At 42.4% G+C, this 22803-nt stretch overlaps 1 protein-coding gene across 7 annotated transcripts in view; it reads left to right on the top strand.

Moving 5' to 3' along the window:
• SPECC1L (sperm antigen with calponin homology and coiled-coil domains 1 like) overlaps positions 1-22803 on the top strand; it is a 144917-nt gene that overhangs the window by 26120 nt on the left and 95994 nt on the right. For 6 of the 7 annotated variants that reach the window (XM_024120510.3, XM_028480481.2, XM_028480486.2 and 3 more), the window contains 4 exons: positions 2075-2264; positions 13050-13203; positions 17165-18795; positions 20595-20802. In XM_024120510.3, coding sequence (XP_023976278.1) covers positions 2112-2264; positions 13050-13203; positions 17165-18795; positions 20595-20802 — 2146 coding nt within the window. In that variant the 5' untranslated portion in view covers positions 2075-2111. Of the gene's footprint in view, positions 1-2074; positions 2265-3733; positions 3970-13049; positions 13204-17164; positions 18796-20594; positions 20803-22803 lie in introns of those variants that run through there. The other variant, XM_028480484.2, reaches the window with a different exon arrangement.

Below are 22803 nucleotides of genomic sequence, written 5' to 3'. Positions count from 1 at the left end.
GCACCATTTTGCATTTGTGCCAGCAGTGCTTGAGGGTTCCAGTTACTCCACGTCTTCTCTAACATTTGTTACCATCTATCTTTTTGATTATAGCCACCCTAGTGGGAGGGAAGTGGTAGTTCATTAGGTTTTAACTCTGGGACAGAGACAGCAGCAGGAAAGGGACAGTCTATTACGTTGTCCAGTATGGTGTCTACCATGTAACTTTAAATTTAAAAAGATTAAAATTAAATAAAATTTAAATTTTAGTTCCTCAGTCACACTAGCCACATTTCAAGTGCTCAGTAGCCACAAGTAGCTAGTGGTTACTGTATTTCGGATAGCACAGATGGATACCACACATTTTCATAGTTGCAGTAAGTTCTGTTGGATTGTGTTGGTCTAGAAAAAGTTAATTTGACAGCAGCTGGAGGAGTAGGCAGAGAATGGGAGAGGGTCTGAGTGGTGTAGGAAGGAGTGCAGGCATGGAATTTGGAGCAGAGAAGAAAGAAACTTCGGGGAGCCATTTGCAAGATGAGATTTAGAAAAAAGATAAATACAAAGGGAAAGTGAGACATTGAAGGAAAGGTTCTTAGGAACTTGATTTTTCTACAGAATCAACTTAGTGATGGGTCCAATCTAATTCCTTAATTTTACAGGTAGAAAAGCACAAAGTTGCTGGTTGGCAGGGATCAGCATAACTGGTGCACGTGTTGTGGGAAGCCGCTCGTGTCTGTCTTGGTCCTTTTCAGTGTCCTCTGGGAACCTATAAGGAGCAGCTTGGTGGAGCTAAACTAGAGGGAGTGCCAACTTTGGGCTGAGTGCTCCAATGGGACAGGGAAGTAGAAAGCAGAAGCCTTCAGGGCAAGCAGACGGATGAGTTGATTGTCACCAAGTACAGCATTTTCTGGAAGAAAGAACCAGGAAGTTGGGAGAAGGCCGGAGAGGAGACTGAGGTCTCGCTGTGTTTTGCTTGGTGTCAATAACAGTGTTCTTTTTGCTCTGAGGCCTTATCACGGTGAGGGTGGAGCGGAGCCCCCTTTGCCCTGTCTCACTGTTCTGCCACCAAACCAGTTGGTACAGTTTGTGTTACGTCAGGCAAGATAAATCTGGAGTGTTCGAGCACAGTCTAGGTGAAGTGTTCATTGAAGCTATTGGAATGAGCCTTTTCTTTTCCAAAAGGCTATTCTGTAAGTTTCTCTTTATTTTTATTAGTGTGTAGAAATCTTCCTAAAATAGACCAACTTCTTTTTTGTGCTCAGTGTAGTTTCTCAGCGTCATCGTACATAAACTTCCTTACGTTCACAGTAGGCTTTCATTTTTGTTAGTGGTATTATTTACTTTACCCAGGCCAGGCCAATGTGTCTTTCCAAACATGATACTACTATAGAGACTGCTTTTCTAGCTCAGCTAATAGAGGTATGTTGAAGGGTTTTTCTGGCCGTAGTTCTGTGTGTGGCCAGTGTTATTCCAGGTCCTCGAAGCTTGAAATCGAGTCTGTTCCACTTAGGCGAAAGGTTTGCTGTCATGGTTTTAAGGGTGTAAAAGAGTGCCCTTACTTTCTGAACCAAATATTGAGGCTTATGTTCTTATAAGGCATTTTGATGCTTCCTCTTGATAAAAGAGATGTACTGAGAAATATATTTAGATCCTGAATGTTGGAGTTTCTGGGCTGTTTTGCTGGTTTATGTGGAAATATCACAACAAATATTTGAAATTAGGACTGTGCTGGATAATTTGGAAAGTGTGATCACCTTAGAGACCTGCAAAGTGGCTCATTCTCAGGTGCCAGGATGATTATTGCTTCACTAAATGTACTGTGTGTTAGCCAGTTCCGTTAGAGATGTAGGATATTGTTTTTACTGAGAGAACTAGAATGCACAAAATAATTTCAAGTTAGTAGTGTTCAAGAAGGAAGCCTTGAAAACGGTGCATTCTGATTAATAAGTCTAAGAATTTTTCATCCTTTATTTTCTGTAGCGACATCTAGCTTTCAAACATTTTTATTTAGTTCATGGTGAGATCCTTCAAACACAAATTTTTAAAGAGCTTTCTTACAGTTTTGTTCTCGGTATAATGCCATTTCTCTCCACAGATTTGCTTGTAAATGCATCACGAAGAGGCAGCCCAGAATGAAGAAAACAAGCAGGAGTGTTGGCTCAGTGCCTAAGGTGTCTGGGATAAGCAAAGCGCAAACAGCAGACAAAACGAAACCCGAAAACAGCTCTTCAGCATCTGCAGGAGGCAAACTCGTAAAGCCTGGAACAGCAGCTTCGTTGTCAAAGGTATTTACGTGGTTGTGTTTAAATATGTGACGAATTGTAGGAGGAGTGAGTCTTCATATGATGTGTGATTTATCACATAAATGTTATTTAGGATTCACCCTCTTCAAAGAGAGTTCATGGTGTGGTGGACTTAATTGGTGTTTGGTCGGTCTTTACGAACGAAACCAAGTAGCAGGCTTACTTGTGAGCAAATCGCTGTGCCGGCGTGGGAGAGCCTGCCTTCAAGGAGCTTGTGGAGGAAAGGATGGAGGCAAGTCACTTGCACGAACAACTAAAATACAAGTTAAAAAGTCAGATGCCCTGGGAGAGCAGGAGAGTAGCATAAACAGTTTCAAGTAGGAAAATATTGGTTCTGCCCGAGAAGGCTTAATGAAAAGAGCACGTGCGTGAGGTCTTAAAGGACGGCCAGTATGACATTCCTGAAACCCCTGAACAGGGGTTTTTATTCCCACCCACCCCCCTACACTGTTAACCATAAACTGTTACTTGTTTTTTGACAACTGATCCAGTATTAATCCCAGGCAAAATTGGGTGATATTAATTTAGTCAGAGCATAACTAGTTTTCTTGTTACACTCCTTTCTTTAGAGGCTAGTTTAGTTCTTGTTAGTAAAGGGTAGTGGTACGTTAGATCCCGGGCTTTGGGAGCAGACAGGCCCAGGCTGGGCATGTGCATCCTAGGGCTGCGGTCAGGATGGAAGTGAGGGTGTAGGAAAGAGGACAGTGCAGGGCCTGGCTCACAGCAAGGGCTTTGTAAGGGACTGCCAGTAGGGTTTTTCCTGGTTAGCTCTGGAAACTTCCTGCAGCTCAGGATTGATTCCTGACAGTAGCAGACTTCCCATGGGTGTTCTCAGTGTGTGTGTTGAGATGACTCTGGGCCATTTTTCTGCTGGTCAAGTCTTAGATTCACTGGACAGAGATGCACATGGTCTTCTTCCAGTCTTTCTCAGTCCAGAATTCATTTATTTGTTCTTTGCTTGCTTGTTTTGAGGTTTGGTGTTTTGGGGTAGAAACTTTGACTCTTTGGAGAAAACCTGGAGAGAGTTTTTGCTCGTCTGATGGGGGGAACCAAGAAGTACCTGAAACACGATCTGTTCAGAAGCCTTTTGTCCAGGAAAGGCTTTACAGATGTGACTTAATTATTTTAAGAAGCACCTCACAGGAATAGCTAATGAGGGACTTCCTTATATGTTTTGAAAGATCTAGCAGGAAATGCTGGTTTTTCTATTCCAGGGTTGTCGAAACTGAATGCAGACTTACTCTGTGGGCTTGGAGATGCCACCAGATTTTCTCCTTGCTACATCCCTGATGAGCAGCTGGGTGTCATCCTGCGGCCTGGAGGGTGATACCAGGAGTAGACCTTTGCCCTACTTCCGTTAGTCTGAATCAGCACGCTGAGCAATTTCCTTGGTGGTAGTGCTGCCTCTCTCTCGTGTAAGAAAGCTGGTATTTTCTGCCCCAGCTGTTCACTCAGTTGCTCACCTGTTTTCAGAGTGGAGTGCCTGTGTGCCTGGGCGGACCCGTGACTTACGGGGCTGGAGGAGCAGGCTGAAGCATTGGCACGGGGTGTGCACTGCTGCCTGCCTTGTTGCCTCCTCCTCGCTGGCAGGCAGTGTCTCTGAGGTTCACTCTGGAGCGTGCCCTGAGCAGCATGTCTGGTCTTCCAAAGCATGTATCCTGAGTCGATGACAGCCTAGTCTTGAGCAGTGAGTACTTCTTCATTGTAAGGCAGAACCGTATCCCTACTCTGTGCCAGCTGTCCATGGCTTTGGCTTTGCTGAGTTGGCAGATTTAAGTAGTTCTGTGTGTGTGTGTGTGTGTGTGTGTGTGTGTGTGTGTGTGTGTGTGTGTGTGTGTAGTGGGGAGGGTCATAGAAGAGGTGAAACTATTTGGGAACACTTTACCTCAACTGGAGCAAGTGCTTTACTTAAAAAAGGAGGGGGGAAAAGTCATTGAATAGAAATTAGAGTAAGAAGATAAGAAGGAAAGAAGAAAATAGTGAAAATGATGGAAAAATTGGAAAAAGCGAAAGGACCTAGGGAACCCACAAACTTGTGTTATTTTATTTTTCTAAGTTTCCATATTTCACTGTGCTTCTCTAGCATATGGTCACTTCCCACAACTTGAATTCTGTAACTGATGGAGCCTTGATGATTACCAGAAGAATGAAGCATTTGGCTTTTAATCATTGAGACACCGTGTCCACACATCCACTCTCGTGGACACCCACACGGAGTCTGTCACTGTGCAGGATTCACATAACACCAACACTTTTCTTACACTTGGCAGGGTACAGGGATATGTGTTTCTTTTTTTGGCTGCAACCAAGGATTGAACCCAGCCCTGACATTGAAAGTGCCGAGTCCCACCCACTGGACCTCCAGGGAATCCCCAAGGATATGTGTTTCTTTACCTCTCATTTCAAATGTTGTTTGCAGCTAGATCTAGTGAGATGTAGGGAAGGACCTTTTTGAGTCTGAATGGAGCTTCTGTAAACATGAAAAGAAGCACTACGGCTGTTCACAGCATGTTTGGAGGAAATTGATCCCATTTCTGTGAGTAGCTGTAACATCTGGCTTGGGCCTTTGTGTGGGTCATTCTTCTTTGTCACAGCCAGCAGAGACGGTTATTTCCAGGTAGAGGTGGTCTCCTACATGCCTGCACTTTCCAGCTGTCCACACTTAATCCTTTAGAAGTAGTACACTTTTTCATTGTCCTGGGGATACTTTTTTCTAAAACTTGATAGATGAGAGTTAATAAGTTAGGGTTTATCTAAATAATTGATGATTCTCAATGATGATTTGTGATGATACCTTTTCAGTGTAAAAGTTAGTTCACAGTTTGAGTAATCCATCTCTGAAACCTGGAAGGTAGAAATTTTAAACTAATCTTAAATTATGAGGTGGAGATGCAGACTATGAAACTTGGACTTTACCTGGAGAAGCATGTATTCTTTGGTTGTATTATTTCGTTATTTGTATCTGTATGTTTTTACCAAATGATTTGTGTTTTGCACCTGTTATTAAAAAGTAGGCTAAAAATCTATTCCTTCATCATTTTCGTTTTTTTGGACTGTTGCTGATGGGGGATGTTTACATGTGGGAATGCACATGTATTAATAGAACTGTGTAACAAAAATTAAAACAGAAAAAAGTATCAGAGCCTGCAAGTACCTTCGTGTAAAAGGCAAGTTGGAAAGTGCAGAGTTGTTTCTTGTTTTGTTTTTACTTTTCTGATAAAGTAGAGCATACACCCAGAGAAGTTCACAAAGTGTCTGTGTTGGGTTTAGTGAGGGGTGAATGTACCCTGGGCCACCAGCCACATCAGGAAGCAAAGCCTGCCTTCACTTCAGTGGCCTCCCCGCTGACCCCTCTGTGCCCCCTTCATCACTGCCCTTTCCTTCCTCTCTGGAAGTAACTACCACCCTAACTTCTAGCCCCCAAGATTCATTTTGCCTGTTTTGGATCTTTATATAGATGTAATTGGACATGAAGTTCTTTTTATGTGTGTCTGGTTTCCTTAACTCTGTTTAGGTCATGATATTCATCTCTGTTGTTGCCTATAGTAGCAACTCCTCCCTTTTTTTTTTTTTTTTAATTGAAGTATAATTGATTTACAATATTGTGTTGGTTTCAGGTGTACAACAAAGTGATTCAGCTGTATTATATATTTTTTTAGATTATTTTCCATTATAGGTCTTACAAAATATTGATTATAGTTCCCTGTGCTGTAGTAAATCCTTGTTGCTTATCTTATTTTATGTATAGTAGTGTGCATCTGTTAATCCTGTACTCCTAATTTATCCACCCCCCTGCCACCTTCCCCTTTGGTAACCATAAGTTTGTTTTCTATGTCTGTGAGTCTGTCTGTTTTGTATATACATTCATGTGTAAGCAGCTCCTCCTTGCTGATTACTAACCGTGGAATGTCCACAAGCCATACACCTCTTCTGCCCTTGATGGACATCTATCTGGAGTTTCCTTTGGGGCTATTAGTCATAGTACTGTTATGAACATCCTACACATGTCTTTTATACGCAGGTGCACCCATTTCTGTTGACTCCGTAACCAGGAGTGAAATTGCTGGGTTGTAGGGTGCATGGCGTTCACCTTTCACAGGTAGATGGCCAGTCATTTCCCAAAGGGGTTACTCTGGGATGCCCCACATCCTCACCTGCACTTACATTACTCTTTTCATTGTAACCATTCATAGAGGTGTTATAAAGTGGCTTTAATTTGCATTTGCATTGTTATCAATGAGATTAAGCACCTTTTCATGTCTTATTTTTAAATGTTAGTGGACATTTAGATATTCTCTTATGTGAAGTGCCTGTTCAAATCACTTGCCCATATATTTACTGTGGTGTCTTTTTTTCCTCAACGTGTGTGTGTGTGTGTGTGTGTGTGTGTGTGGTAAAACACACATAACATTTATCATCTTAACTATTGTTAAGTGTACAGTTTTGTGGCATTAAGTACATTCACATTGCTGAGTAACTGTCACCACCGTCCATCTTCAAAACTTTTTCATTTTCCCAGACTGAGACTCTGTCCCCATTGAACACCAACTCCCCATTCCTCCTCCCAGTCCCTGGCAACCACCATTCCACTCTCTGTCTCTGTGAGTCTGACTACTCTGAGTACTTCATATGAGTAGAATTACACAGTATTTGTCTTTTTGTGACTGGCCTACTTACCGTAGCAAAATGTCTTCAGAGTCATCTACGTTGTAGCATATTGCAGAATTTCCTTCCTTTTTAAGGCTGAATAATACTCCACTGTATGTATAGATCACACTTTGTTTATCCATGCTTCCATCAGCAGATACTTGGGTTGCTTCTACCTTTTGGCTATTGTGAATAATAGCTGTGAACATGGGCGTGCAAATATCTCTTAGAGACCCTGCTTTCAATTCTTTTGGGTATATACCCAGAAGTGGAATTGTGGGGTTGTATGGTAGTTTGATTTTTAATTTTTGAAGAATGACCATACTGTTTAACACAGCAGCTGCAGCATTTTATATTCCCACTAACAGTGCACAAGGGTTGCCCTTTTGCTAATCCTTGCAAACACTTGTTTTTTCTGTTTTTTGTTAGTAGCTGTCCTAGTGGCTGAGGTGGTGCAGTGTGTTTCTTTGTACTGATTTATCATTCTTTACCTATTCTAGACGTGAACCCTTTGTCATTTATATGCGTTGTACATATATTCTCCTACTCTGTGCCTTCTCTTTCTACTTCTTTTTGTTTTAATTAATTAATTAATTGTTTGGCTGCGTTGGGTCTTCGTTGCTGTGCACAGGCTTTCTCTAGTTGCAGTGAGCGGGGGCTACTCTTCGTTGTGGTGCGGTGGCTTCTCTTGTTGTAGAGCTCGGGCTGTAGGTGCGTGGGCTTCAGTAGTTGTGGCACATGGGCTCAGTAGTTGTGGCTCACAGACTCTTAGAGCACAGGCTCAGTAGTTGTGGAACATGGGCTTAGTTGCTCCGTGGCATGTGGGATCGTCCCGGACCAGGGCTCAAACCCGTGTCCCCTGCATTGGCAGGCGGATTCTTAACCACTGAGCCACCAGGGAAGCCCCCAGAAATACATAATTTTTTTCTTGATCTGTTTAAGTGTAAATTGTAGAGCTAATGCTCCTTTACTGCTGAATATTTCAGTGTGTATTTCCTAAAAAAACAAGACCATTCTCTTATAACCATAGTACAATTATAACATCTGGAAATGAACATTGATAAAATGCTAGTATCTGATCTGTAGACTTTAGTTAAATTTCACCAATTGTGCTAATGTCCACTTTAGCAAAAAAGAGAAGAAAAATTTTTTTCTGGTCCAGGATTCAGTCCGGGGTCGTGAATTGCTTATAGCTGTTCTTCATTCTCCTTAAATTTGGAATAGTTCCTCAGTCTTTGTCTTTTAGGACCTTGACATTTACTAAAGTATGTAGTCCCGTTTGTTTGGCTGACTGGCCTCCACATTTGGGTTTGTCAGTGTTTCTGTAGGCTGGGGCTGCAGGGTCCCGCAGGAGTCCCACAGAAGCTGGGCCTCCTAGGTGCAGCATTTCCAGAGGCACGTGGTGTGTGGTGTCAGTGTTCCTGGTGATGATAACTTGGTGAAGGTGGTGTCTGCTAGGTTCCTCCACTATCAGGTTACTATGTTGCCTTTTGTAAAAATAAGTATCTTGTCGAAAATACTTTGACACTGTAAATATCCTTTCTCTCATCAAATTTTCACGTTAGTTTTAGCAATTTTTAGTAATTCTTTCCAGAATCAATTATTACTATGATTATTACTATGATTTTTGCCAAGTGGTAATTTTATAATTCCATCATTCTTTCTACATTTATTAGTTAGCATTCTACTATAAGGAAGAGTTTTTACTTTTCTCCCATTTGTGTATTTATATTAGTGTGGATTCATGGATTCTTCTTCAGTGGGCTGTAAACTGTTTGCATCATTTATTTTGATGCTCAGATTGTCCCCAGTTTGGCCAGTGGGTGTCCCTTCAAGCTGGCTCTTGTGTCCTTCTGACATGTTCCTCGTATTCTCTGTGCAATTTCTTTCTTTCTTTCTTTCTTTTTTTAATTTATTTTTGGCCGCGTTGGGTCTTCGTTGCTGTGCACGAGCTTTCTCTAGTTGCAGCGAGCGGGGGCTTCTCCGTTGCGGTGCGCGGGCTTCTCACTGTAGTGGCTTCTCTTGTTGCAGAGCACGGGCTCTAGGCATGCGGGCTCAGTAGTTGCAGCAAGCGGGCTCTAGAGTGCAGGCTCAGTAGTTGTGGCGCCTGGGCTTAGTTCTGCGGCATGTGGGATCTTCCTAGGCCAGGGCTCGAACCCGTGTGCCCTGCATTAGCAGGCGGATTCTTAACCACTGCGCCACCTGGGAAGCCCCTCTCTGAGCAATTTCTTAATTTCTGTCACAGTAAATTTCCTGCTTTTCCAGACCCAGCCCTAGAATCAGCCTTGTCTTCAAGGAGGCCTTGATCTTTTCAGTGGGGGGTAGAATTTAAACCATCTGGAAGCTAGGTGTGCTCATGGCTTTTGCACATATTGTTTCTAAGCCCTTTCAGCAGACAGAGATAGGAGCGTGCACACGTGTGTACATGCATATCTGTACCAATTTCTGTATCTGCTTCTCTCCATACACATTAAAACCTCAGAGTTCACACTGATACTTCCAATTCCAGTTACTACACAAGGTTGCTAGTAGCCTTTGCACTTTCCATAATTGTAATCCCTTCCTCTGACAGTGGCATTGGTTATCTATAATAGATTTATTTTCTCAATCCTAGAATATACAGAAAATACAGATTTGCTCACTGTTACCACTGCAAAAAACAATTCAACCAGCTGGAATTCAGAATTTATACTTTTTTGTATTTAGCTTGAGAGTTTGAGGGTTTATGGTCAAAAGAGTGTGTTCAAAAGATACTTGATTGCCCCCATCCCAACCCCATGTGGTTGTATGATTCATTTGAAATGGAGTTGTGTCCATTTGTTCCCATCGTGTTCCACTTTAGGGTCCCCCCACCCTTGTTTGTTTAATTATTCATTGTGAACACGTGAAGCACTCCCGTGGTTCCACGCATTACAACTGTATGAGATGTGGTCAGAGAAGTGCCCCCCCATCCTCCTTACTCTGTCTCCACCCACTGCTTAGAGGTAAGCAGTCTAATTTAGTTTTTCTATGTTTCTTTTTGCATAAATGAGCAGATGTTTATTTTGTATTTCCGCTTTCTTACACAAAAGTTGACATAATTAGGTATACTTTTGCACTTGGCTTTTTTCCACTTAATGTATTCTAGAAATCTCTTCACACCACTTTTTAGCAGTCTTTCTGTTTAACATTTTGTTGTATGGATGTATATAGTTTATTCAGCTACTAACCTATGTACAGGCGTTTAAGGTGTTTCCAGTATTTTGCAACTAAAAACAATGCTGCAATGAGTAACTTTATGCAAATGTATTTTTGTCTTATTGGAAGTGTGTCTTCAGGTTTAAATTCCTAGAAGTGGGATTGCTGGGCAGGAGGTAAAGGTGTATGTAGCTTTGTTAGATGTCACCTGACTCCTTCTGTAAGGCTCTGTCAATCAAGCCGCATTCTCGCCAACAACTTGTGAGAGTGCCTGTTTCCTCACATCCTTCCCAAAGGAGTGTGTCATACTTTTTCCTTTTGTGCCAGTCTGAGGTGAGAAGTGGTATCTCAATGTTGTTTACTTTGTATTTCTAATATGAGTTAGACTGACTAATCACCTTCTTTCGTACATTTGTGTGAGTTGATTGTATGTGATTGTTCATTTTGCTCGCTATTCTGTGTGCTTTTTGGTCTCTTTCCCCTTAATTTTTAAGAGTTATTTGTGTATTAGGGATATTAGCCCTTTATCTGTGAGATATTGCAAGTATACTTACCCAGTTTCTCATGTGTGGATTTTATTTTTAAACTTTGCTTATTTTTTTTTGGCCATGCAAAAATTTAAATTTTTTCTTAAGATTTTTATGTAGTCAAATTTTTCAATTTTTTATCATTCAGGATTTTGAATGATAGCCTTGGAATTTATTTTTGATATGGTATGAAATAGGGCTCATTCATCTTTTTTTCCTTTGTGAATATACAGTTGACCTAGCACCATTTATTGAAAACTCCATTTTTTCTGTACTGCTTCTTTGGTCATACAAATCAAGTGCCTATATATATAGTTTGGTTAATTCATGTGACAGTATTGTATTATTCTAGTTATTGTGATAATTGCATAGATTTTGATTTGGTGCTCTGATGTATGTTTAACTTTGCCATTACCCAAAGGCAAATTGTAAACAGAGAACTGTGACAATTCAGCCACTTTTTACAGGAGTATGTAGGGTGGTCTTCCGATGTAATTATTATGGAAGGAAAGAATATTTAACTTATGGAGGAAGGAAAATTAGTTCAAAGATAATTTTAACTTTTATTAACAATATAAAAAATGATTTGAAAATGTAAGAGTATGCTAAGTTTATTTACTGATTAGTAAACGAGGTACAAATTGACAGGGAGGGGGTGTAACTTGATTTACAATTTTTTTTTGCATCATACTTGATAACCAGTTTCATTAAGAGAAACTAGTCTTAAAGAATATGAACAATCCTTAATGATTAATGCAATATCCCCCTTTCTTATTATGTGATCTAGATTTTTCATAATGTGACAACCTTAAATTACCAAAGCTTAATTCTGACAATTCATTTAAAACATTAATCTTCTTTCTGCCTCTTTTTTTTTTTTTTTTTTTTTGCGGTATGCGGGCCTCTCACTGTTGTGGCCTCTCCCTTTGCGGAGCACAGGCTCCGGACGCGCAGGCTCAGCAGCCATGGCTCACGGGCCCAGCCGCTCCGCGGCATGTGGGATCTTCCCAGACCGGGGCACGAACCCGTGTCCCCTGCATCGGCAGGCGGACTCGCAACCACTGCGCCACCAGGGAAGCCCTCTGCCTCTTTTTTAGTAAGATAGATTGACCTACCTAATGGTACTACTCCATATACAGTCACTGACATTTAGAACTGGGAGAGGCTTCAGATTTAGAGATGAGTTGTTTTTGAACCATTTTAATTTGTAGAAATGAATTCATTGTGATTATCCAAGGGTGATTATCTCAATGGGAAACAACATAAGTTGGCTGGTTAACTTGTGCCTTCACCTTAGTGGGCAAAACTTTTGGTTATTTTATTTTAAAGCAGGGTTTTTTTTTTCCCCCACAGACCTTTAACTCCTCTTTGTTCTCTCTCATTTCTAGAAGTAAAATCAGATTTCTTCACTGTTTTTCTTAAGTAACAATTTTATACCCAATCCAGTTCTCCAGAGTGCTTGTTTTCTTTTTAAAAAGCTCACATTTTTTTCAGTCATCTTCATAAAACATAAATAAATATTACAAATGGTCTTTCTCGAGTAGTATGATCATTTAACCCTCACTCTAACCATAAAATCTCTAGTTTTTTATTTGTATATTACTTAGGCTTTTAAAAAAAAAAACCCTCCTTTAAATTTTGGCTTAAATTAGACTACAAAAAAAAAAATAGAGGTAAGAAAAATAAATTTCAGAATAACTTCTTTTAGACATTGGCTCCATCGTTGCATCACTTCAGAGCAGTGAAGATTCCTCCTGACCCTCAGTACTGCTTCTCTCTAGAAACTGCAAGGTGGCATTTCCTGTGGCCTTACAGACCTTTCCTGAGATAGCACATGTGATGTCGCTATCCTGGAGTCACATCCTAGATGAGCGGTAGCAAGGAGGATGTCTGTACTTTCTCCCACCCCTCACTGAATCTGGCATGTGGGGGCACACAGTGGGCTTCTATAACATCTCTGAGTACATTATGATTTTCATATTTTAAGAAGACGTGTGTGTGGGACTTCCCTGGAGGTCCAGTGGTTAAGACTCCACGCTTCCAATGCAGGGGGCACAGGTTTGATCCCTGGGTGGGGAACTAAGATGCTGCATGCTGTGTGCAGTGCAGCCAAAATAAATAACTAAATAACTAAATAAAATAACATTAAAAATGGCTTTATAAAAGAAAAAAAAGAGGTATATACTAGGGTGAAGATTTAATAAAATTAATTAAAAAAAGAAGTGTGTGATCATTTATGAAGCAGTGAAGAAGTTCTGCTTCTGTAGCACAGAGTGATGTGCTGCTTGGTAACTGTCAGAAAGTCCTTGTAGATTTCTTGAACTCAGCGTAAAAGTCCAGGGCTTTGTTTAGTGTCAAAATTTTATTTAATCTTGCTTCATCTAATCAATTTGTTTTTATCTTCTGTTGCTTCTAGACCAAGAGCAGTGATGACCTTTTAGCTGGGATGGCTGGAGGGGTGACTGTGACTAATGGTGTCAAAGGGAAGAAAAGCACCTGCCCTTCCGCAGCACCGTCAGCATCCGTGCCTGCCATGAGCACCATGGAGAACAGACCCAAGAGTAGCACAGGTATGCGCGCACTTGGTGTGAGGGTTACACTGCCTTTGTGTTTGAGTAGGTGAGTGCAGTGGTATTTAGGGAATTCCATCTAATCGTAGAAAATTTCAAACATGCCCAAAAGTATCTGGTATTTCATCTCTGTGTACTCATCACCCCTATCACCTGATGGCCACTCTTAGCTCCTTGACACCCACCTTCCCCCTCTTATTATTTTGAAGCAAATTCCAGATGTCATCCACAAATATTTAATTATCTTTGAAAGGCAAGGATTCTTTTAAAAATATATTCATAATATCATTATCAGTCCTTAAAATAATTAATAATCATTTCTCAAATCATAAATTATTCAGTAAGTATTTAAATTTCTAACTGTCTTATAAATATTACATACATATATTTACTTATTTGTTTGGATCAGAATTTACCAGGATTCACTTAAGGTCCATATATAGTAATTGGTGAAGTGTCTCTTAAATCTTCATTTTAAATCTATGAGTTCATCCCACTTTTTTCTTGCAATTTAATTTTTGTGGAAACTGGTTGTTTGATCTGTAGAGTTTCCCATGATCTTGATGTCCCCCCACCCTTGGGTCGTGCTCTGTGGCTTGCGGGATCTTAGTTCCCCAACCAGGGATTGAACCCAGGCCCTGGCAGTGAAAGCGCCGAGCCCTAACCACTGGACCACTATGAAACTGCCTCTCGTGATCTGGATTTTTTTTTTTAATTAATTATTTATTTTTGGCTGCGTTGGGTCTTTGCTGCTGCACGCGGGCTTTCTCTAGTTGCAGCGAGCGTGGGCCATTCTTCGTTGCAGAGCACGGGCTCTAGGCGTGCGGGCTTCAGTAGTTGTGGCACACAGGCTTCGTTGCTCCGCGGCATGTGGGATCTTCCCGGACCAGGGGTCGAACCAGTGTCCCCTGCATTGGCAGGCGGATTCTTAACCACTGTGCCACCAGGGAAGTCCCGTGATCTGGATTTTGATGTCACATTCCTATGATGTCCTTGATTTTATTCTTTTATTCTCTCTGTTAACTATAAATGTCATTGAATTTAGAGCCTTGATGGGACAGACTCAGGTTCCTTCCTCTTACCCCTGCCAAAATTCCTTCCTAGGTAATAGTTGTCTGTCCGTCAGGAGGCCCATTGTTTCTGGTTGTGTCCCGCTCCATGTTGTTAGCAGCCTCTGATGGTTGATGCCTAGATCCATTCATTCCAGTCCTACCATTCTTTCTTCCTTCATTAGCAGCAGTTTGTTTCTAGATCTCATTCTGTAGTCCAAGGAGTAATGTTATATTTTACTTCTTACACTTACAGAAAAAAACTTTGAAACTTCCTATAAACTTAAGGTCATATGTTTGTAATAAAGTATATGAAAGCAAATTGGCAGAAATTATAGCAGACCTTCTTTTGCTATCATTATTTAGGCTCTTGTCCCCTCTTGTGTGTATTGGATTTTTTCCTAGCCCAGGTTTGCCTACTGTCATCTCTCCTGCTGTGACCCTCTGTGGATTCTTCTGCCCACTCCAGGTCACGCCCCACTGTTAATTGTAATAGCAGTGCAATATGATCACCAGGAGGAAACATGGAAGTCCTTACTTTGCTTTAGAGGCGTTATTCCATTTTATCCTCACTACAGCCCTGTGAAGTAGAGGCTATCATTAGTCTCATTTTAGAGATGGCAAGCTACACTTAGAAAGCTCAAGTATCTTGCTCAGGGCCATGCATTCATTTGCTCAGTGAATGCTTACTGGGTGCCCATTTTGTACCAGGCCTCAAAGCTGGTGATGGAGCAGAGACTGGACCTTAAGTCTTTCACCCTCAAGCCTGGGGTCATCACCACATTTAACACTCTAGCTTGTGTGGTAAGAAGGAAATTCAGTACTCTAATCCCACCAGTATCTCCTCCTGGTTCTAGCCTTTAGAATTCCCTGGATGCGCACCCATGGTTCCCTGCTGACCAGTGCCTCCTGCCCTCACAAGGCTGGACTCAGTTATCACCTCCCCGGATCAGTTGCCCCATCTTTTTCCTCTTTTGGCCTCCATTTGCAGTTGTTCCTCCTAATCCTGTTACTTCTGCCTTTGAAATCTTTTACAGATTTATTATCCCTTTTCTGCTCTTATGGAGATCTAGCTCTTGCTCCCCGAATGCAGGCCTTCCTTTAGTTTTACTGCTCTTCCTTCTTCCTCATGTTTCACTTCGCATCTTCTAGCTTAATTTCCATCAAAGTAGTCTTTCTCTGTGTTTCTTCCCTGCTCAAGAAAATTTATTGAACGTTTGTTGCTGCAACTCACCAAGTTCTCCCTGGCATTCAGGGCCCTATGGAAACCTTCCCCTGCTGCTTCCATCGACTCTAGGACCTTACTTTCCCTTCCTGTGTATGATGCTGCTTCCACTACCTTGTCCTCATTTGTCGTGTGGCCACCAGCATTCCCTCCCCTGCTTTACGCCTGATCCCTGGCAGAATTAGTGGCTGTCTTCCCACATCATCCTCCCTCGTGTAGACCTTTTACTCCCCATTACCTGGTTAGCCTGTTGCCTGCCATATAAAGAACCAGTTGGTTCTTTAAAAATATTAATTGGTCAGGTCTAGGACTTATTTTTCAAAGTAAAAAATAGTCTAATGATTTCCTTAAGCGTTTGTGGGTATTTAAACATACTCCTGTTCTTTTTATATTAAATACATGATCATGTCAATTGTTTGCACAGGTTTAAAATTTTAGGAGTTAAGTAATGGTGTGCCTTGTGCAGCATATTTGATGAACGTGCTGTTATAACTTAGCAGTGATGCAGCATCGTTTTCTAACACTTAGGGAGGCAAAGTGGCATACTGCTTAGACTGCCTGCCTGTGTGTGAATCTTGGCTCATCCATGTATTACCTGTGGGATGTCAGCAGATTGTTTAACATCTCTTTTTGGGTTTCTTCGTCTGTAAAACAGGATGATGATAATGAAGCTTGTGTAAATTAATGTGTATGAAGTGTTAATATGTGTATGTAGTAAGTATAAGTGCATGTTGTCTATTCTAATAATTCTTATTATTGGTACTATTTATGTGGCATTTTATGGTGTGAAAAATTTTTTGCATTTACTTTGATCATAGTTTTTGTGGTTATTGTAGGTAGCTTAGGTTTTTTGTTTGTCCACAGGCTGCCTCTCACTTCTGTGTCATCTGTAATCTTCCTTCACTGTCTGTTTCTGCCGTTAGTTTGCTACCTGACTGGCTATCCCTAGAGTCACCTTCATCTGGCTTGCCCTAGATACTATGTCCCTGGCCACCTGTTGAAAGCCATGGTTTGGGATTCAAGTTCATGTGTATAGCTTTTTTTTAATGTGAAAGCTTTATTGAGATATAATTCACATTCCATAACACTCACCCCTTTGCGGTATACAACTCAGTGTATAACTTCATTTTTCATTGATAATTAAAAGATGATTGATCTTCCAGTTTGGAGGAAACAACTTTACAGTAACCAGACTCTCAGGCAGATTTAGAGTAGGTCAGAATCACTGTGTGATTATGATTATAGATCCTTAGATTATATCTCATTCGACCTGGGGCATAACTATGTGCCTTTCTTTTTAAAATTTATTTCTTTATTTATTTATTTTTGGCTGCGTTGGGTCTTTGTTGCTGCGCGTACGCTTTCTCTAGTTAACGGCGAGCGGGGGCTACTCTTCGTTTCGGTGCATGGGCTTCTCATTGTGGTGGCCTCTCTTGTTGCAGAGTATGGGCTCTAGGCGCACGGGCTTCAGTAGCTGTGGCTCACGAGCTCTAGAGTGCAGGCTCAGTAGTTGTGGTGTACAAGCTTAGTTGCTCTGCGGCATGTGGGATCTTCCCGGACCAGGGATCGGACCTGTGTCCTCTGCATTGGCAGGCGGATTCTTAACCACTGCGCCACCAGGGAAGTCCCACTATGTGCCTTTCTATTGCTAAGTTTTTGTCTTATATTCTTTGTCTTAAACATGTAGGCACGAGTTCTTCAACCAAGCGGAGCACTTCCACAGGTAGTAAAGAATCCAGTTCTACTAGAGAAAGATTACGTGAACGTACCCGACTAAACCAGAGCAAAAAACTACCTTCTGCAGGTCAGGGGGCTAGTGACATGGCGTTGGCTAAACGTTCCCGCAGTCGCACGGCTACGGAATGCGACATTCGTATGAGCAAGTCCAAATCGGACAATCAGATCAGTGACAAAGCTGCTCTGGAAGCCAAAGTGAAGGATCTTCTCACCTTGGCAAAAACCAAAGACGTGGAGATTTTACATTTGAGGAATGAACTCCGAGACATGCGTGCTCAGCTGGGCATTAACGAGGATCCTCCTGGGGGGGATGAGAAGTCCGAGAAGGAAGCCATCATTGTTCACCAGCCCACTGACGTCGAGTCCACTTTATTGCAGTTACAGGAACAGAATACTGCCATCCGCGAGGAGCTCAACCAGCTGAAAAATGAAAACAGAATGCTAAAGGACAGGTTGAACGCACTGGGCTTCTCCCTGGAGCAGCGGCTAGACCATTCTGAAAAACTGTTTGGCTATCAGTCCCTGAGCCCAGAGATCACCCCTGGTAACCAGAGCGATGGAGGGGGGACTCTGACTTCCTCGGTGGAGGGGTCTGCCCCTGGGTCAGTGGAGGATCTCCTGAGCCAGGATGAAAACACCCTCATGGACCATCAGCACAGTAACTCTATGGACAACCTGGACAGCGAGTGCAGCGAGGTGTACCAGCCCCTCACGTCCAGCGATGACGCCCTGGACGCACCGTCGTCCTCGGAGTCAGAAGGCATTCCGAGCATAGAGCGCTCTCGGAAGGGGAGCAGCGGGAACGCCAGCGAAGTGTCCGTCGCTTGTTTGACGGAACGGATACACCAGATGGAGGAGAACCAACACAGTACGAGTGAGGAACTTCAGGCGACTCTGCAAGAGCTCGCTGATCTACAGCAGATCACCCAGGAGCTGAACAGCGAAAACGAAAGGCTCGGAGAGGAGAAGGTGATTCTCATGGAGTCGTTATGTCAGCAAAGCGATAAGTTGGAACACTTCAGCCGACAGATCGAATATTTCCGCTCCCTTCTAGATGAGCATCACATTTCCTATGTCATAGACGAAGATGTAAAAAGTGGACGCTACATGGAACTGGAGCAGCGCTACATGGATCTAGCTGAGAACACCCGTTTTGAACGGGAGCAGCTTCTTGGCGTCCAGCAGCATTTAAGCAATACTTTGAAGATGGCTGAGCAAGACAACAAGGAAGCTCAGGAGATGATCGGGGCACTCAAAGAGCGCAACCACCACATGGAGCGAATCGTTGAGTCTGAGCAGAAGGGCAAGGCAGCCTTGGCAGCCACGCTGGAGGAGTTCAAAGCCACAGTGGCCAGTGACCAGATCGAGATGAATCGCCTGAAGGCCCAGCTGGAGAACGAGAAGCAGAAAGTGGCGGAGCTGTATTCCATCCATAACTCTGGAGACAAGTCTGACATTCAGGATCTCCTGGAGAGTGTCAGGCTGGACAAAGAAAAAGCAGAGACTCTGGCCAGTAGCCTGCAGGAAGATCTGGCTCACACCCGGAATGATGCCAATCGATTGCAGGACACCATCGCAAAGGTACTGTTTAAGTAGATAGAATGTTCTGGACCAGTGTTATGCGGCTGCAGTACATGGCATGCTTACTGAGAGCCAGCAGCCCTGGTGGTGTGTCATTAGCTTTTGTTAATCAGATATTTTTTTAAGCTTCAGAATGGTTTTCTTGTATTGGGATGGAGTGAAAAGTACTCTTATAATAATGTCACTTCCACTCACTTGTACTTTGTTACTGTTTTCCTGCCTGTGAGAGGATGGGGCTGGAGTTACAACTAACTGAAATTGTAACAGAAGTTGTCCCTAGTTCTGGGTATGCCCAGGGGAGTGTGTCATGCAGTTTAACATCCTCCTCTGTAGTGTAGTTTGGCATAAGAAAAACGGAGAGCCAGTATTCCATTCTCTGGGACCAGCAATGTCTGCCTCTTCTTATCCTTTTGTGGTTATAGTTTTTCAAGTAGAGTTCTGTTGTGATTTAAAAATACTTTTGGAGTGTGAAGGCTCCTATTTCTTAGAGGCCCCTAGTTTGTTGCTGGTGGGGACCTTAGTGATCATTGGTCCAGCCCCCTTCTTTTACACGCAGTGTGGTAGTGAGGACTGTCAGAACTGCAGCCCAGGGTTGCTGGCAGTCGCCAGGGCTCTGTGCCCCACGCGGTTGCTGATGTAGTGTTTATTATTATTTTTTAAAATAAATTTATTTATTTATTTGGCTGCGTTGGGTCTTTGTTGCTGTGCCCAGGCTTTCTCTTGCTGCGGCGAGCGGGGGCTGCTGTTTGTTGCAGTGCGAAGGCTTCTCGTTGCGGTGGCTTCTCTTGTTGCTAAGCACAGGCTCTAGGCCTGCGGGCTTCAGTAGTTGTGGCACGTGGGCTCAGTAGTTGTGGCTTGCGGGGTCTAGAGGCTGCGTTGGGTCTTTGTTGCTGTGCCCAGGCTTTCTCTTGCTGCGGCGAGCGGGGGCTGCTGTTTGTTGCAGTGCGAAGGCTTCTCGTTGCGGTGGCTTCTCTTGTTGCTAAGCACAGGCTCTAGGCCTGCGGGCTTCAGTAGTTGTGGCACGTGGGCTCAGTAGTTGTGGCTTGCGGGCTCTAGAGTGCAGGCTCAGTTGCTCCTTGACATGTGGGATCTTCCCAGACCAGGGATCAAACCCGTGTCCCTTGCATTGGCAGGTGGATTCTTAACCACTGCACCACCAGGGAAGTCCCTGATGTAGTGTTTATTTGCATGAGTTATCTAATTATCCTAGCTTACATTTTATTTCCTGTTTCAGTGCAAAAATTTTTTAAAGTAGGAAACAGTATATCTTTGCTTAAAATTTGAATAATATAAACCTTAATTTTTTAAGTGACAACTTTAATAGATACAGTTTAGGAGATGTGGTATTTGTCAGAGCATGTATGTTGGGGGCCACTATGAACTAACACTGACTATATTAGAGAACTTTTTTGTTTCCATTTTTAATTTGATTTTGAAACTGTCACAAATCAGACATCATTTTTGTGGGGAAGCATGTTAATCATTAATCAGATGCATGCCTTCAGTCCAAACTTTGGAGAAGGGAAAATTTCCAAAATTTCCTCATAAATAATGTAGTGAAGTTCAGTGAGATGTCAGTGTAATTTCAGTTAGTGATGTGGCAGCAGATCATGCTTAAGCATACTGTGTGAAGTCCATGTTACTGGAGAGCGCCTTCCACCCAGTTATTACACAGGTCATTCTTGCTCATGCAGAACAACTCACGCTCAGCTCCCTGCTGAGACAAGGTGTGCCTCCATCCTAGGACTTATCTTAGAACAACTCTTACTTTTCTGATCTGCACCGTCAATTTTGCACAGGTAGAAGATGAATACAGAGCCTTCCAAGAAGAAGCTAAGAAGCAAATAGAAGATCTGAATATGACATTAGAAAAATTAAGATCAGAGCTGGAAGAAAAAGAGACAGAAAGGAGTGACATGAAAGAAACGATCTTTGAACTTGAAGACGAAGTAGAACAGCACCGGGCGGTGAAGCTTCATGACAACCTCATCATCTCCGACTTAGAGAGTAAGTGAGGTCCCACACATTAAGACGGGGGAGTTTGTGTTCTAAGTAGCAAAGTGACGGGGTGGCTCTGCCTGGGGCAGGGGTTCAAAGGCAGGAGCACAGTGGCCAGCAGGCATGCGTGTGGGCAAGAGCTTCCCATGGCCATTGGCAGTCTTCTGGCTGCTATTTGGCTCCTAAAGGACTGTTAAGTGGAAGCATCTCTTTAAAACTGCTTAATTATGGAAAATCATTTAAGTGAGAAGCTAATGGAGTTGTTAACTTTCTAGATCTTAGGAAAAGCCATTTATTGTTGATGTCTAGTGGTTGCAAGTATACTGAGACCAAAAAATATTTATCCTTTATAATCTTATGCCTGAGGCACAGGTTTTTGTTTATTTGTTTAATATTCCTCCCTTTCACGGAGATTTTATGATCAGGTAGACTTGAAACTCAGATTTTGAGTTGCTTTGTTTGCTTTTTGAAAGATTCTAAAAAAGTATTTTGTAAGTATTTCAGACTTTTTTAAAAGTTACAAAAATAGTACAAAGCATTTCTGTGTGGAAAATTTCATGAGGAACAGAAATTTGCATGATCTTAAAATGTCTTCCTACAGACTGTTTATTATGTTACAAGTGAGGAAAAAGAAGCAACCAGAAATTACACAGTGGAACAATTGGGCAACACTGTGACCCGGTGATCGGGTGACCGGGTGATCATGTAAGTGACAGAGGCACATGGATATTGCTAGGCTGTATTCTGGCTGAGGCATAACTTCAGTTAATCAGAAAGAAACAGGCAAAAAAATGAGGAATGTTTTACTAAAAGCCCAGGATCGAATGGTGCTGTATCCTCAAAAATGCTAGTGTCATAAAAGACAAAGGCTGAGGGAAAATTCCAGGCTGTAGGAGGCTGAGGAGAAGGACAACCCGTGCACTCCCTGTGCCTGCCCTGGCTCCAGTGCTTTCGGGAGCTGCTGTAAAGGTGTGGTGACGGAACTGGAATGTGTGTGAGATTAGGTAAACGTATTGTGTCAGTATAAATTTATGAAGTTGATAACCCAGCTGTGTCTGTGTATTCTTGGGAACCACACACTGAATATTCAGGGGTGAAGGACTGTGATATATATCCTTAAGGGTTCAGGAAAAAGGGACAATTAGAGGCAGACGGACAGGGATAGGAGATAGCAAATGATAAAACCAATGGTAAACTATTAACAGTAGGCGAATCTGAGAAGGAGGTAAATGGGTGTTTGGTTCTTTGTGTTACTTCTTGCACCTTTTTGTAAGTTTGAAATTATTTCCAAATAATACATTTAAAAAATTCTTAGGTATTCTTCATCTAGATTCCTCAAATGTTAACAGATTTTAAGTTGTAATACACTTTAATGATGGCCTGGTGGGGACAGGGAGAATGGAGGTAACCTTTTTGGATGCCTTGGTTAAAGCTCTTAAAATTTCTGGTTTATGATGCTGCTCCTTTGAGCACTGACGGTTTACTATTTATTCCCTGACAGAGGATTGACAGACAGATACAGCATGTCAGTACAGTAGCCAGAGCTCCTGTGCTATGGATGCAGAGGTGGGGTGGAGGGGAGGTTTGAACTATTGATAGTTCCAGGAAAGAGACGGTCATTTGCAGGAGCCCAAAATGTGTCTGGTGGCAGTTCTGAGCTCTGGCTAGTTGACCCAGCATCTGTAGGTTGACCTCGGGGTCATTTGGAATATTCCAGGGTATCTGGATACTGAAGTAGTGGATTGTGGGATTGTATTTCTTACATAGTGATGAACTTTTTCATCTAAAGTTTTAAAAAACTTTTAGTTTAACATTTATATCTAGTCTGTATTTCATTGTCTCTGAACTGAGCAAGTTATCTAATTTTACTTCCTAAATATAAGAGGTTCTAAAGTTTTTCAGATTAACTTGGGGGCTTCCCTGGTGGCGCAGTGGTTGAGAGTCTGCCTGCCGATGCATGGGACACGGGTTCGTGCCCCGGTCCGGGAAGATCCCACATGCCACGGAGCG

Source organism: Physeter macrocephalus, chromosome 19, assembly GCF_002837175.3.
Source record: "Physeter macrocephalus isolate SW-GA chromosome 19, ASM283717v5, whole genome shotgun sequence".
Classification (NCBI taxonomy): domain Eukaryota; kingdom Metazoa; phylum Chordata; class Mammalia; order Artiodactyla; family Physeteridae; genus Physeter; species Physeter macrocephalus.
This window is presented reverse-complemented; position numbering and strand designations above follow the sequence as displayed.